The sequence below is a fragment of the Cinclus cinclus genome, chromosome 2, assembly GCF_963662255.1.
Source record: "Cinclus cinclus chromosome 2, bCinCin1.1, whole genome shotgun sequence".
In the NCBI taxonomy this organism is placed as follows: Eukaryota; Metazoa; Chordata; class Aves; order Passeriformes; family Cinclidae; genus Cinclus; species Cinclus cinclus.
In genome coordinates this window covers 91,175,319-91,190,676 of record NC_085047.1, presented here as the reverse complement: position 1 = coordinate 91,190,676, position 15,358 = coordinate 91,175,319, and the positions used below count along the sequence as shown (strand labels likewise).

The window sequence follows — 15,358 nt, the reverse complement described above, 5'->3', positions numbered from 1 at the left end:
AGCCTCACTTAAAAGGTGAAGCAGTCACCACAGCATCTCCCAACCATACAATATATGCTTGCAGTTAACAGGGTACCTTCAGGGGCAGCTCAGTCTAACTATATTTAAATGCAACAAAAGAGCTGGCTATCAGCACCCTGACAAGTGCCCAGAAGTGTTGCACACAAAAAAACTTGCAGGATCTTGGGACTCTGTGTACATCAGTAACACAGCCTCACTCCTGGACTGCAGCACCAGAAACACCCTGGCCTACTTTCCTGCTTTACAGAAGACCCTGGACTTTTTTGAGCCCCCTGCTAAATTCTCATGACACCTTGGCTGGAGGGGCAGAGGTCCCGAGGATGTGGTTAGACAATGCCCATCTCAAGAATAACCCATTTTTGCTCCAGCAGACATCAGCCCTGAAACAGCTGACCCAATTGTTGACTCTGTGCATGCACTGGTTTAGTTTTCAAGCTTTGAATGCTGTACACATAAGTTGGTATGACATGCATTTTTATTTTCAGTACTTTTTTTTTCATGTTGTCTTAGCCTCCTGAAACCAGAGTTTCCCCAGTCAAAAATTGTGTAACCTGAAAATAAGAATTGTGTGCTGCCAACACAAATCAAACAGTTAGGAAGGGGAAAACAAAGAAATAAAAAACATATGAAGTATATTCCTGAGAACAAAAACAAGGCAAGCAATGGTATAAGTAAGATGATAGCAAGAAAAGATCTCACTACTCTCTGGGAAGTAAGATTTTCAGTGTACCACCTGAAGATACTAATATAAACACTGTCTGTGTAAATCTGACTAGATAAAATGGTACCCCTGTCTGGGCAGCCAGTGCATTAAGAAATAGATAGGCTTTCATGGTGAAATTTCAAAGCTTTCCCAAATTTCTCATCACTATGGCACAGAGGTAATTAAAACTGGTGAGAGTTCTTATATATGCTTACTGGCTTCCAGCTTCCCAATACCTTTTTGCTTTGTGTTGCTAGGCCTTTTCTTTTTGTTGTGTTGGAGATATATCAAGTCCTTTAAAAAAGAAAGGCTAAGAAAGGCAATTCAATACCCCAGATAAGCTGTTTAACACACGCTTTGCTTAATTGATTGGAAAACCCTAGTAATTTCTTGACTTAGACAACATAACTTCTCTAATGCCTGTACTGTTTATTACAGAGTGAGACAGAAGAAGAGATAGGAGCCACTGAAGAACACCTTTGGTGTAGTGCTGGCTGCAGAAGCTCACTCTGCTGACCCACAGCCTCACTCTGCTGACCCCCAACCACCACTGCCCCCTTGCACTGCCAGTTGCTGCCCCTCTAGGTTTTGCAGTGCTGCCAAGCTGTACTGATCACCCAAGAGATCCAACCTGAAAACAGCCATCTCAAAATACACCATAAAAATGGCAGCTGCAGAAGATTGCAGCTATCCTTTTGCACACCAGCTCCCTCCTGGGGATGGTCCCCCACGCAGAGCAGAGGACCATTCCCAGGAGGCTGGTGCCAGCTGGGCAGACCTGGTGCACCTGGCCAGGTTCATACTTGCCAAAAGCCATCTGTGTCTGTGTGGCTGCCAAAGGAGATGGTCCCCACCTTCCTGATGGAACACCTGTTTTTCCTCCAGCCTTGTCTCTTTCATATACACATACACCACACTCACCCACAGAGAATATTCTGAGTTGGAAGAGACCCACAAAGATCATTGAGTCCAACTCTTAAGTGAATGTCCCATATGGGGAGGCAAGTGCAATTAGTCCATTCGAGGGTTTTGGTGTACTGATTTCAGTTTTGCTTTGTTGCAATTATTAACTTGCTCATCACAGGGATGTCTGAGTGCTAGTGCCTCACAGGGATGTGATAACCCAGTTATCAGGTGTTACTTCTTATTGTAAGAATAGGCAGAATTGTAAGAATAAGTAGCAAAGCATTATTCACTACTGCAAACAATAAACTTTCCTCTATACACATCAGAAAAGGAAAAGTGTTTCCATCTGCAGATGTGTTAGCTAACTTGTTTTAACTGAAGTGATTTTAAGCCTGACTTAACATTAAATGTGGACAAGCCACAGGCTTCCCCAGTGATCTAACCACAGCCAACCTACATGTTTTAAAATAAAGCTTGCCCTCACTTGTATCCTACGCTCTTTTCCTGATTGACACATTTAGCTGATGGCTTGAGCATACAAACCCAGTGATCATGTCAGGAGGATGTACAAAGGATTCACTGGTCTGCAGCCATCCTGGGACCCAGTTTTGCTGGTGGGCTCAGGCTGCAGAGCTGCAGAGTGTAGCCACTGCAGACATCATTGCACTGCAGGGGAACAACACCCTGCAGTCTCAAGAGAGGCTAAATACAATACATTTAGCTCAAATGCCATCTTCCAAATGGTGCAGAAATCTCATATGGGCCTAATCCTGTGTGCCCACAGAATGATCTCTAGTGGGAGGTTCCCAAATACTTAGTGGACCTATACCACATGTCTCACAGAGAGTAGAGGCATGATCATATGGGAGCATGATGGAACTTTTCAAACATCTGGAAGTAGACGTGGGAAAATGGGGAAAATGTGTGCCTTTTTCCTGTTCCTCAGTCCTTCAGTGTGTCCCATCTTCCTGCTTTGACCCCCTCATCGCTTCAGTATCACTTTGAGAGGGAATACAACAGGAGCTGAATTACTGGAAGTTGTGTTCATATCCCCTGCATTAAGCGTAGCCTCCTAAATTTCTTCAGGAGTTCAAGCTGCCTCAGCACTCTGCCATGGTTGTCACTTAGAGGCAGATCTCTCCACAACTCCTCTTGCAAACCTTGCTTTTTTTCCCCAAGAGAATGAAAGACCTCATTTCAAAATGTCAGCTGCTGAGCAAAGACAAGATTTTATCTCATTTTTGACATACATTATTTTCTAAGCAAGGTAAAAATTGGTGAGTTTTTCCTTTACCAGGTGACCCTTCAGAACCTATTTTGTGAGCTACTGGAGTTCCTCCAACTCTCTGGGGCATCCTAATGTATGCACTGACATTTAGGGACACTTTGCCTTTGAGGGCTAAGATTTGAGCACTGGGGCTAAGCCTTGGACAATTTTGCTGCACCAGGCCCTCTGAATGATACCCCAAAACTTCCTGTCAGACTGCCGCCTGAGAATTAATACTCTGGGTTTATTTAGGGAGGCATCTCCAAAGCCAGGGGAGCAAGAGACATCTGCCACAGAGCTGAGACCTCAAGCTACTGCATTTCTTACACTGTTGCAGCAGGCAACATCTTCGGTTGTGTGAAAAAAAGGCAAGGAAGGCTAAAACTCAGGGTTCTGCATTCTATGGTAGGCAGCCCCTACTGATGCAGGGAATATGCATCAGGCAATGCACCCCTATGTAGGAGACCTCAGCCCTGTTTTCCCACTGCCAGCAGGAAATCCATAGCTAACTTCAGAAGTGAGGCTTGAGTCTGTTACCTCAGGCAGGCTGCAGACACAAAGGTCTGTCACCTAAGAGTAAGGAGACATGCCTTTTAATCTTCAGAATTTAAGCAGGTTTGTCTTTTCCACAACAGACAAATGTTGCCTGACAAATCCAGTAATGAAACTTTCATAAATTCTAATGTGTTCTTCTGTAAAGCACAGCTCAGAGAGTCTGCAGAGAAAGGCTAAACGAGATCCAGTCCCCATTCATGCTGCATGATAACATTCTCTGTGACTAAAAAGTATTTTTATCACCCTTCTCCTCCTCCATGGAAAGGAAACCCTGTGACCTACTACTCCAGCTGATTATAGCTTTACATTTCTAAAGGAAAAAAAAAAGCAAGCCACCACAATGAAACTTTGAAGACTATCAGCTGCACATGCTTTAATTCCAAAGAAAGCATTTGTATGTTTGTCTTCCACAGATGTGATATGGAACCCAAAGACTGTTTAATACACCTACTAACCACTGGTTTATTTTAGCCACCCTCACATAAGACTCAATTTGCACTCGATAGCAAGGTGTGACATGAGAGATTTACATCCACATTTGACAGATCTCATCAGTCCACAGGAGGACCAAGAGACATGCCAAGTTCAGAAAGCTTTGCTCCATGTATCTACCTTCCATGCTTCGCCATCCCTCCCCCCAGCTCAGACCTTATCCATGAGTGGAGAGGAGTTACTTGTGTACCTTGCTTTTTTCTTGCTCCAATTACGGGATGAGTGAATTCTGTCTGCATGTTTATGCCACTTGTAAAGTCCAAGAACAATATGCATTGAGACTTGTAGCTGCTTTCTATTTGTGCTCATTTTTAATACTGTAAAGCTGGAATTCCTAGGATATTAAAGGAGCCAGAAGTGAAAATGAAAAAACCAAAGCCATGGCTGCAATACAATTTATCAGAAACCACAGAACCACTGAGGTTTACTCCTCAGTACACAGAATGATGTGGCAGACATATACGAAGGAACTCCTTCAAACTGTCCCCAAAAAAGTAGGATTACACTCATCAAGAACATGTTATATTTAACACAAACACTCTTTTTGTGTAAACATTTTAGTAAAGAGAGAAGGTTCTCCAATTACTTTACTATCATCTTCCAATCTCTGTAGATTCTATTTCTTTAATTGCATTAGGTATTAAATCTGCCTTCCAACCATAACCTAAAGTTTCCACATAATTAGAGCACTCCACCTATGCTATGAACAAACAACATTTCCTCTTTCTGTATATGCCTATGCATGTACAAACAAAACCAGCGGGTATTATGTTAACAGTGCCTCTTCTCACCCTCCTGAAAATATCCTTTGCTACTTATAAATTTTGTATGTGTGTAGGTTCTGCCAATCTTTTTCTGAAAATGCTTCACAAAAAAAAAAAAAAAAGTTGAAACCTATCAGCAAAAAGAAACGTGAGAAGGATCCTCAAGAAAAAATCAACTGCAAAAAGGGTGTACTGCATCACTCTTCCTGTTCCTTAGAGTCCCTTTCATGTTTTCTGTGACACTGAACACAGTGCCATCCCTCTGAACTGGAGCCCAAAGATAGTTCAAAGGTTAGGACATCCCATTTAACTCCCACACAAAGGCTTCAAGACAAAACCCTACCCTGATTATTTACAGCATAAATCAAGACACTGTCCAAAAAGAGTTAGGCACCCAAGCCTGCCTCAATCAGCCTTATCAATAGGTTGTTGTCTTGCCTTATGCCAGGTTTATATTTGCTGCAATAATCATGTAAATTGAGGGCAAGTCATGCATATATATTTGCAATTTATGTGCTAAGTGTTTCCCCAGCGCCTTTGGTGAAACTGTGGTGGAAGAACTGTAGCAAGCCAGGATCAAATCAAAGGACATACACAGTGAAACTGCAGAAAAAGCTGTAAAGAAATAATCTCAGAAGCAGATTTTAAAAATACTCAGTTATCAGTAAATGGATTAAGTTTTATGTGCCATTCCCCATCATTTCAATTATTTATTTCACCCATTTTTGTAATTTAAGTCTTTTACAATGAGTTAAGGTATCTTACTCTACATTTTAACAGCAAATCTATAATTTTTATGAAGAAAGATACATATTTGTCATTTTTATTAATGTCTGTAACAGACCCCATTCAGGTTTTAAAATATCTGAGAGAGGAACCTGGTGCTGTTAAAGGGCTGGCTGGACAACATGATGCAATGCTTAAGCTGTGCATAGTTTTTAACTGTAAGCTATTTATTGAAATAAAATGAAGACTCATCATCACATAAATATTTCATGAGTTCGAATCAAATTTGCTGAATTGTTAGCTTCAGACAAAAGAAATCAGTGAAAAATGGAAAGGCTTCATTTTGACATTTTGAAAATGAAAGGTTTTGATTTTCTCATTTGAAGTTACTTCCATATACAAATTTTCCTTATTTCATAGAATATTTGAATTTGTTTGAAACCAAAATAAATTCTTTCATTCCACGTCAAACAAAATGTTTCACTCAACTCAAAGCATTTCGGAGTCTGTGGGGTACAGTGGTTATTAGCTGTCAATTCACTCAAATTTTCATCTAATTCACTCTCACTCTGACATGAAACCATCCTTTTTTTCCTCACAGGCACCGTGAAACAGAAATGTCTGTTGTTCTCCATCCTCTTCTCAGTGGGCGTTTTCCATATTCAGCATCCAATATTCTACAAAATGTTTTTAATATAAGGAAGGCATACTCAGTACTTCAAGTACTTTTTTACTGGTAAGTAAGAACCCCCAGTGTAATAGCAACAGAAATACCCAGAAGTTGATAAATCATGTTTTCTTCCAATTTAGAAAATCTTCCTTAGAAAAGCCCTACTCTAAGACCTAGGAACTCAGCCTTTACTTCATTAATGGATGACAATGGGATTCAACGAGCCTTTAAAATCACCCAACTTCACAGTTGTAGCAGCTGTGGTATCATCACAAAAGGTGACTTTTCAGCATAATGCAGATTCTGAAGACCAGACGTATTTCATCCACCCTGAAAAGCAGGCATCTGGCTTCTCTGGCAGTGTAGGGGCTTTCACTCTAGGCAATGGAGAGAAACAGGCACTTCAATTAAGCATTTAATCGTATTCTGGGAGATGTGTCTCAAACAAGGAAAAGAACATACCTCTGGAAGTTCTACCACTAGCAAGTGACTATAAATAAGGGAGTGTTTGCTGACTGCATTTCAGGGTAGATATCTGGTTTTAAAATGAGTCTGGCCCTGGCAGCCAGCACAGACCAAAAGCTCTTATAGTCCTTAACTGGGAAACACTGGCCATATCTACAGTGTACTTTGCCAGCTCTGTGCATCATCCTCAAGTCCCCATAGAGAAGCAGCTCCCATTTCATGGCCAGCTGAGCATCACCATGGAAATATTATTTGTTATAACTCCTCACCCTTGTCTCCATCACGAACACCAGAGGAACTCAGACAAGGAAAATTGCATTTATTTCTGTGTATCTGAGTCCAAGTGCCTTGAACACAGTATCTGTTCCAGTTGAAGCTCACAAAGGGAGCAGCCCTATCAAGCTCTCTGTGCTTCACCTCCAGTTTCCTACCTGAGGAGCAGGTATTCCTGCAGCTATTGCTCATTTTTCTTAGTCACCTTTCATAGAGCATTTAAAGGCTGTGCAATGAACTCTGCTAGCCTGCATAAGAGAGTTTGCCTGCCTCACACCCTCCACATTCACAGTATGTTCCTGGTGAACAGCTATGTTTCCTCCCCTCCCAAAACCTGAGCAAGAAATCCCAATAAACCTCCTCACCACCACTGTCTTCATGAAGAAGCAGCAGAGAAGCAACAAGAGAGAGGATACTTACGTTTGCCTGCAAGCACACCTCTTCCAGGGATGCTGGCCACTGCTGATGCCTGTGGGGGCAAGCCTGCCTGCCTGTCTGCATGTGCCAAAATGCAGCAAAAGGCCTTGCACCTGCCTGACAGTCATCATGGGTACCCATGCTTGTTCTTGGCAACCCACCTGAGTGATGGTTAGAATCCCTTCCATTCCATCATCAAGCCCATGGAAAAGAAACACCACCAGGAGCCACCTGGAACCAGGCAAGGAGGTGCCATATTCCCAGAAACTGACATGTTCCCCACTGTTGCCTGAGGACAGTTTTCTTAATAAATTATTACTGCTGAGATTTTTTTCCCTGTTGGCTTATCTTTAGACATTCCAGTGTTTAAACCTTGGCATAGGGCAGAAGAGTCCAGCCTGACTGCAGTACACTTTTGTAAGAAAAAACCCATATATTGCCTAGTGCTTTCTCACTGAGAGTGTGTCTGGGCACAATTCCATTTACTAAAAGAAATATAGAGAAAATTGTTTTTCTAGAGCCAAAGATGTTCTTCTGTAAATAAAAATCTCCTAATATATCACTTAGAGAAGAATAGTCTGTGGAAAACTCAAATAAAAAGACCATTACTGCGAGGTAAAACACATTTGCTGTTTTTCTCTTATTTTCAGTAGTATTATAGTGGATTATTTGTGTCTAATTGTTACTTCTCCTGGGTTTTTACTTCAATCCAGAGTATACTCAGAATTCTGCATAGAATTGCACTGGATCCAGTGCTCTCCAAGGAAATTATGCTGTCACTCAACCACTACAATGACTTCTCTGTAAGTTGAAGCAAGTTAAATAACTGAAATGAAGTCACTGGGAAAGATCTCATCTAAGTGCTATCTTCTACTAGCAAATATATATTCTGTGTCATTTAAACATGGCATATTCCAGAAGTTTTTTATGATGTTTGAATTTTCTTTTAGGAAAGTTCACTAAAATGCAGGGTTTCATTTTATTGAACAGATGTACAATTTGCTGAGAAAAGTCAAATCATTCTATGTTTTGCACTTTGCATACATTCTGAGTAGTGTGTCAAAGAAGATGAGCTGCAGAAATCAGAATCATCTCTTTTGAGACTAATTGTCAGCAGAATTCCGATGATTATTACAGAAACTGTTCTCCTTACTTATGTGTCTAACTAAGAATCACATCTAAAATGTTAGCTGCTAATTTAGTCTGGATCCCTCTTCTATCTGCTGATGTTATGGGTGATTTACCAGATTTTAGATACACTTGCCAGATAATTAATGCACTGGCAGAGTTTTAGTGCCTTTCTCAAGCTCTGTTAATTTCCCACATGTTTGTATCCCAGGCATAAAATCACCTTTTAGTGGAGTTCACAATATAATATGAAAGAATGAAAAAAAAAAAAAACAACTAAACCCCAGATTTATAATTTGTGTCTAACTGTAAATGCATGGGAATGAAATTAGCAGGCGCACAAGCAGAGTCATTTTGATTTGTCAATCGATAGGTAATGCTTGTCTTATTTCAGATCACAGGTATTATTAGCCCTGTGCTCATTTTCTCTGCAGATGCTGTACATGCTGCAAAGGAATGGCATGTGCCTGTCCAGCCTCCTCAGTCACCCACAGCTGTCACACTGGCATTTCATGACTGCCCTCATTACTATCACCTCATGACATGCAAATGAGAGAGCTCCACGTGAAAAGTCTACCCATTTCTGAGATCTTGAGACTCATCAGAACTATACCCATTTAAAAGAAAACCCATATGGAGAGAAATTACTGAAATAGCATGTCAATATGGGAAATAATCTTCCGGACCACACATTTGTACAATTTGAAAATTACTCATTCACTGGTAAGATACACTCGATTGTGGAGACATAAAAGGTAGCAATCCTTTTCATAATTACTTTAGCAATACATAGATAAATGGTATTACAATTGAATCTTGCTCAGAAAATTCTTCTCTGTATTGGCAGAGCATGGATTTATACAAAAAATACCTACAAAAAAGAAGAGTGCAAAATAACAGGAAAGGAAGCCATGTTAAGGGAAAAGCCCCAAAAATTTAAGCTACATGTAGTTATAATGGGGGGGTTTAAGGTTAATGAGAGCTACCTGAAATAACCACTTGAATTACCTCCTTTATATGTAATAAATAGCGGTTATGGATAAAGAATCATAAAAATAAATTTTTAGAAGCTGTCTCTGAACGACAGAGCTTCAGAACATGTTGTAATTGCACACTAATACTCCCAAACAAGAAGACCAAAAAACCTAAAATTGGAAGACTTTATAACAAATATTACCATGATGGTGTCTTGACTCAAGAATTCACAAGTTAACTTGAGTTCCAAAGGGTGGGGTTAGCAAAAGCAGAGCACCTGTGAGACAGGTGTGCAATATGCAGTGTCCCTCTGGAAAAAGGCTCTGCTGGAAACAGTTTCAGAAGAGAAAACCATAAGGTCTTGGTGGCTGCAAAGCCGTATCAAAGGGAAGGAGGAGCTGAGGAGCCAATGCTGATTCTTCATGGTTTGCTGCAGGATATGAAAAGACCCAGCAAAAGAACAATTTTCTTCTCACAAAAGAATTCTTCTAACATGGAACCCCCAGGAGGGTCATAAATTATAAACATTCCTCGCTGTTAATTTACCTCAGCTGTTAACAGGTTTTTATTTTTGTCCTGACATTGTTTTATATAAAACACAACAAAAGCCACTGAGTTTTTGAGTCACCTTCAGAACCAGGAGAGATAATTTCCCTCTGTGCTATGATATCAATAGTTCTGTGGTGAAGTACAGACGATTATGAGAAGTTGAAGAGATCTATCACTGAAAAGTGATTGTTGCCAGTAGTTTTCATCTCTGCTACCACTATTTCACTTTCCCAAATGTTATCAAAACAAGAGCATTGGTACTAATCAGGTTATGCAATATATTTACTGTTGAAACCATTGTTCTTATGAAAACCAATGGGTGAAAAAGACAAAAATTGAGAACTTTTGATAATGCCATCTCAGAGTTTTATGTCATCTTATTCTTCACAGAACTTCTCAGTATAATCAGTAATAATCTGGTCCCTTAACTATTCTGATGTGGCCATGGGTACATCTCCCACACCTGGAGCAAAGCCCTTTTCCATCTCCACTCATACAACTGAACCAAGGTAAGGTTGTCAGAGGCTGTGCTTCTCCAGTCTGGTCCTCACTCACAGCATGTCCACCTCCCGCTGCTCTTGCATTCCATAAAGGATGCAGTCGAGAAGATACAAACACACTAAGCATAAGAACTGAGTATGGAGTCTGGAAGTCAGTCCTTTCCTAAATGTCTTGCAATCTAGTAACTATGACCTCCTACATCATCTAAAATATTGTTAATACCCTAAAACTCCACCCATATAAGGAGGTATGTCCTCTGTTCACTACCTTAATTTACATAGTTTCTTTGAATTAGGAGGCATTCCTAATGAATGGGCCAGTTCAGCAAGTCACAGTAATTGCTTTGTAAGTCTGCCTTAACCTAGAAGGCACATTATATCATTTTTTTGTCACCACTGAGCTGGAAAGTACTTTACCATCATCACCTGCTTCATACACGTAACCTTGCTTTTTCCCCGAAAATATACAGAACATTAATGTTTATTGATGAACTCTCTTTTCTGCATCATTAACAGTTTTGCCATCTCCATCAAGTAACACCTTATACTGTTGCTAGGATATCTTTTTTTTCTAACATACTTAAATAATCTTTACTGTCCCCAGTTCTATTAACCATTGATTTTTCTCTGATGTCTTTAGCTTCCTTCATCAGTTATCTACACTTTGTAACTTCTAACTTCTATTGATTACCATCTCCTAAGCTTTTTTTTAAAATTTAGCTATAATATTGCTTCTTCATTTCTAATTACTGCCTTTTTTAAAATCCTGAAACAGAATGGGCTTTTAGACAAAAAATGTCCCACTCTGTGAGAGAATCTATATCTCCTCATCCAATAAAATCCATTTTAAAAACTCTTTGCATTTTTATAGCAAAAGATTTTCCCACAGTTAATTTTGCTACTAGTTTTCCTCAGCATTGTGTATTGATCCTTCCAAGGAGCAAAGCAGATATATTACTTGTTCTTTAATGCCAGGCACCTGTATATCCATAGTGACTGTAACCAGGCTGTGATCACAGGGCACTCACCAGTCACTCAGGTGAAACTACTTCATCCATTGTATGAAAATTTTAGAAAGCAGTTGCTTCCTGAGGTAGGATATTCTCATCCATCTTTTATTCAAACTTTAATAATGTGTTAGCATTGTCTTCAGGAAGCAGCATGTCTCCCACTGTGATGCCCTACATCCCTGTCACACAGACAGAAATGTAAGCAGCACCTTACAGATTTTACCTTTTCTGTTAACCTTGTGAGTGATCTGAGGATATCCACCACCACACTGTTCACTGAGGCTCTGCTGATTAATATTGACCCACATGCTTTCAAGATCCCAACATTATCAATATTCATGCAACAGGCAGCTCTGACTTTATGCAGACTGTACTGTAGATTCTCCCCACCCTCTTCCCACCTTTCCTGCCCTCTCTGTCTTTCATAAGCAAGATAGAAACCAATGACCTTAATATTTCAGGGTTAGAAACCAACCTATTCGTTTCTAGAAACAGCATTTATACCATAATTGCATATTTTCTTCAGGGATAATGTTTCATTCCTACAGCTTGTCTGAAGTATTAATGCAATTTCTAACACTAAGATTATCTCTTTATCTGACATTCTATATCACATTGACTCATTTTATTTTGCAAAAAAAAATCTGAGTTTGAACTCTTTACTGCTCTCTCTTTTGTTTTATGGCTCCTTTGATGAATTATCTAGTTCTTTTTCCTTGCACTTTGTACATATAGGACTCTATGATCTGGGTGGGACGTGGTGCATAATTTTCCATAGAACCTTAACTTCCAATTTCACCTCAGAAGGGCAATCATCTATCCAAACCCTGGGTCTCCTAACTTCGCTGTTTTTTCCCTCATTCACTTGAAATTATATATAAGAAAATCAAACTGGCTTTTCTCCATGTCCTTGCCCGAAGTCTTCTATAATTTGCATAATTCTACATTTACCCAAATAACTTCCTCTATTGTTAGTAACCATTGGTGGAACCTTTCCAATATTACAGTTTCATTCAAGTTTTTTTATGCTAGGGAGACAGCTGACAGATTTATTGCTGAATTCTCTATTCATTTGCCTAAACATAGCACTGCCTGTGTTACTTGAATTTTAGGATGACTGAAGAACCTCGTAGCAGCAGACTAAATCCTCAGTTCCACAAGCTGTAACCCCTCAAGTATCTCTTCAGTGGCTCTCTCTTATGCTCTACAAGAGGAAGTTTCTCCTGTAATTTTTTTTCAGTGGGTATCTAAAAAAGGGCTGGTATTTCTATCAGGCTGTGTATCTTCTGGTTTGCTTCCATCATCTCATCATATTTATTACATTTCTAATTTTTTCTCCTTTTCTCACATTCCTTCTTTTAGTATCTCAACAACATATGGTTGTCCAAGTATGTTTCTTTCAAATACTGCTCATTGTCAGGATCCAGGTCTGTAAAATCATGTAGGTTCTCCTTTGCTGCTGATTAGCTTGCATTAACATACCAGAAATCTAATTTTCTATCAAGAAAAGTCAGTCCAAAGTAACTCCAAACTCTGGATCTCACCAGAGGGCCACTGAACCTGTCACTGCAAAAACATTCAGATGTCTTCGGGAGGCTCAGAATAGCTTTGCTTTGCCAATCACAGAGAGAACAGTGAGCCCTGTCCAACAGAGATGACTGAACAAACAATAAAAAAAGGTGCAAATGCAAATACTTTGGCAAAACATCAGACAGACCTTTTTACCTCTTCACTCAGAAGCAGCCTGCAACTCCTGCCTTGCTCAGGTGAGCTCTCCTTAGTATAAACACTGCCATGTCTCTGTCTATATTTTACATAGTATTCAACCATTCTCATTTTATAAACTATATCAACCTGTGATACCACAGCTTGTTCATTTAGGACTGCTGGAGAATAAATGATACTTCATTTATGTCATTATCTGAAGATTTATGCAGATTAGTACAGATATGTCATTGTAAACTATATATAGATTCACAGCTTCAGCAGTCAAAAGGAAAAAAACGCAAGGGGTCTAGCTACAGTTATGCACATGGGCTTGGAATCATCCCTCCTGACTTCAGAAACCTACTTGAGGCTCCCAAATTGAAAGTGCAGTCACCTTTCTCTCCATATTTAGACAAATGAAAGGTGATAAAATGAAGAATGATAGGTGGATTTGGTTTCTCTTGAAAAGACACAGAAATCAAACTGCCTTCCAGAAACTGATTATTCCTCTCCCCTCACTGTATGAAGGGGGCCTCTGCAACAAGAGCTAGGTGTGGTGGTCCCTCATAAAGGTCAACAGATAGTAAATACCAGAGAAAAATGACAATATTTTCTTCCTTTTAATTTTCCCAAAATATACTGGCCAGCTTCCTTCCAAAGAGCTATTTTAGTTGTGAATTTTTCTAACAGGCAGTTCTTGTGTTTCTGTTCAGACACAACCAGTGATTTGATGTGTTAATAACAACTCAGTACTAAGGTAACTTAAGATTACAAAATGTTGAAGATGTGTGGTGATCCAGTCTTAATGTGCTTTTCCTGAAGAGTACTGCAGTGAGGCCAGTTTTAAAGTGTCATTATGGCATACTCCTGGGTTTTCACTTTGATTTCTTTTCACATCTTGTTGAGCTTTCCGGTGTCTGAAAAGGTCATTTTGATACGTGGAGGTTACACGTTGAAAACCTGAAAGCAATGTCCCTCCCTAAAAGTGAACTGAAAGCAATTGTTCAGCAGTTCATCACAAAAATTGCTCTGTACATTTCTGGGGATTGTAAAAGGAAAAATTGTACTTCATCCTCTAAGGAGGGGATGTAAAGGTTATGTCCAAGAGACATTGTTCAGCCACTGAGAGCTGGAATGGGGATTAGAATAACTGGGTGGGGAGAAAAAAAACACTCTTAGCAATTAGCAGCCACAAGGGTAATGGCAGGTGAGAGGAGTAAGAAGGAAGTCTGGGGAGTTATAAATGACAACAAGAAGAGATAATATTATTCCTAAATGCAAATATAGAGGCATATATATAGTGGCAGTCCACAGAGCTGCCATCTACAAGTCTAACATCAGACTTTTGTTACACGGTCAAGTTAGAATATCTAAATTTAATATAGATTTTCATAACTTCCATTAAAATTTGTGTTAATTTCTTAATTCCTTTTTGGAAATGAATACTTTGTCTTAAGGATAGTTTATTCCATTTTAGGTGGAACAAAGTGCTCCGCAATTTTAGTGATGCAAAGTACCGTTAATTAAAACCAATGAAGGAGACCTCCCACAGCCTGCTCTGGCACTTGAGGCATTTTCTCTTAAAGACATACTGAAAGTAAACAGATGCAATCTATCTTTCTGATCTGTCAGAAAAACATTTTCTTCAAATGCCTCAGTGTTGAGAACAATATGTAAGGCTGGTTGTCTTGGTGGATTGGGGGAAGGAAGAACGTAGGTCATTACAAAAAAAGGAATCACGTCAATACATGAAATTCTGCCTCAAGTCTTTTTCTCCCCAAACTGAAACAGCACCTGGAGAAACAATCCACAAAAATTTCCTCCCTCCTCTATATGCACAGAACCAGCATGCCATCAGTTCTTTCAGGAGCAATGCTCCTTTGGGACTCAGTGAGGGTGTGACAAGGTTATTTGCATGCTCTGAATCAGACCATCACACTCATGCCATAGGTTTGGCTCTGCTAGCAGGACTCATCCCACTAAAATGGGCTGAACTACTCAAGGGAGCAGCAACACAGGCAGGACCTAAAGGACTGGGACCTCAACCAGGTATTACTATTTGATCATAATAATATTTACAGTACTTAACTATAGTGTAGTCCTTCTTTAGCACTCAGATATCAAGAAACATAAAAGATACAATTACACATATGGCTAGCAACGTGCTATACAAATACTGGCCAATAAGGCTGGAGGGAAAGATAAAAGGGTTAAACAAGAAAATAGTCTG

The 15,358-nt window shown here is 39.7% G+C and overlaps 1 protein-coding gene across 1 annotated transcript in view; it reads right to left on the bottom strand.

Annotated features, from left to right (window-relative positions):
* The window catches only part of SH3RF3 (SH3 domain containing ring finger 3), a 242,854-nt gene that overhangs the window by 130,995 nt on the left and 96,501 nt on the right, over nucleotides 1-15,358 (bottom strand). The window contains exon 4 of the mRNA XM_062487937.1: nucleotides 14,659-14,719. Coding sequence (XP_062343921.1) covers nucleotides 14,659-14,719 — 61 coding nt within the window. The remainder of the gene's footprint in view (nucleotides 1-14,658; nucleotides 14,720-15,358) is intronic.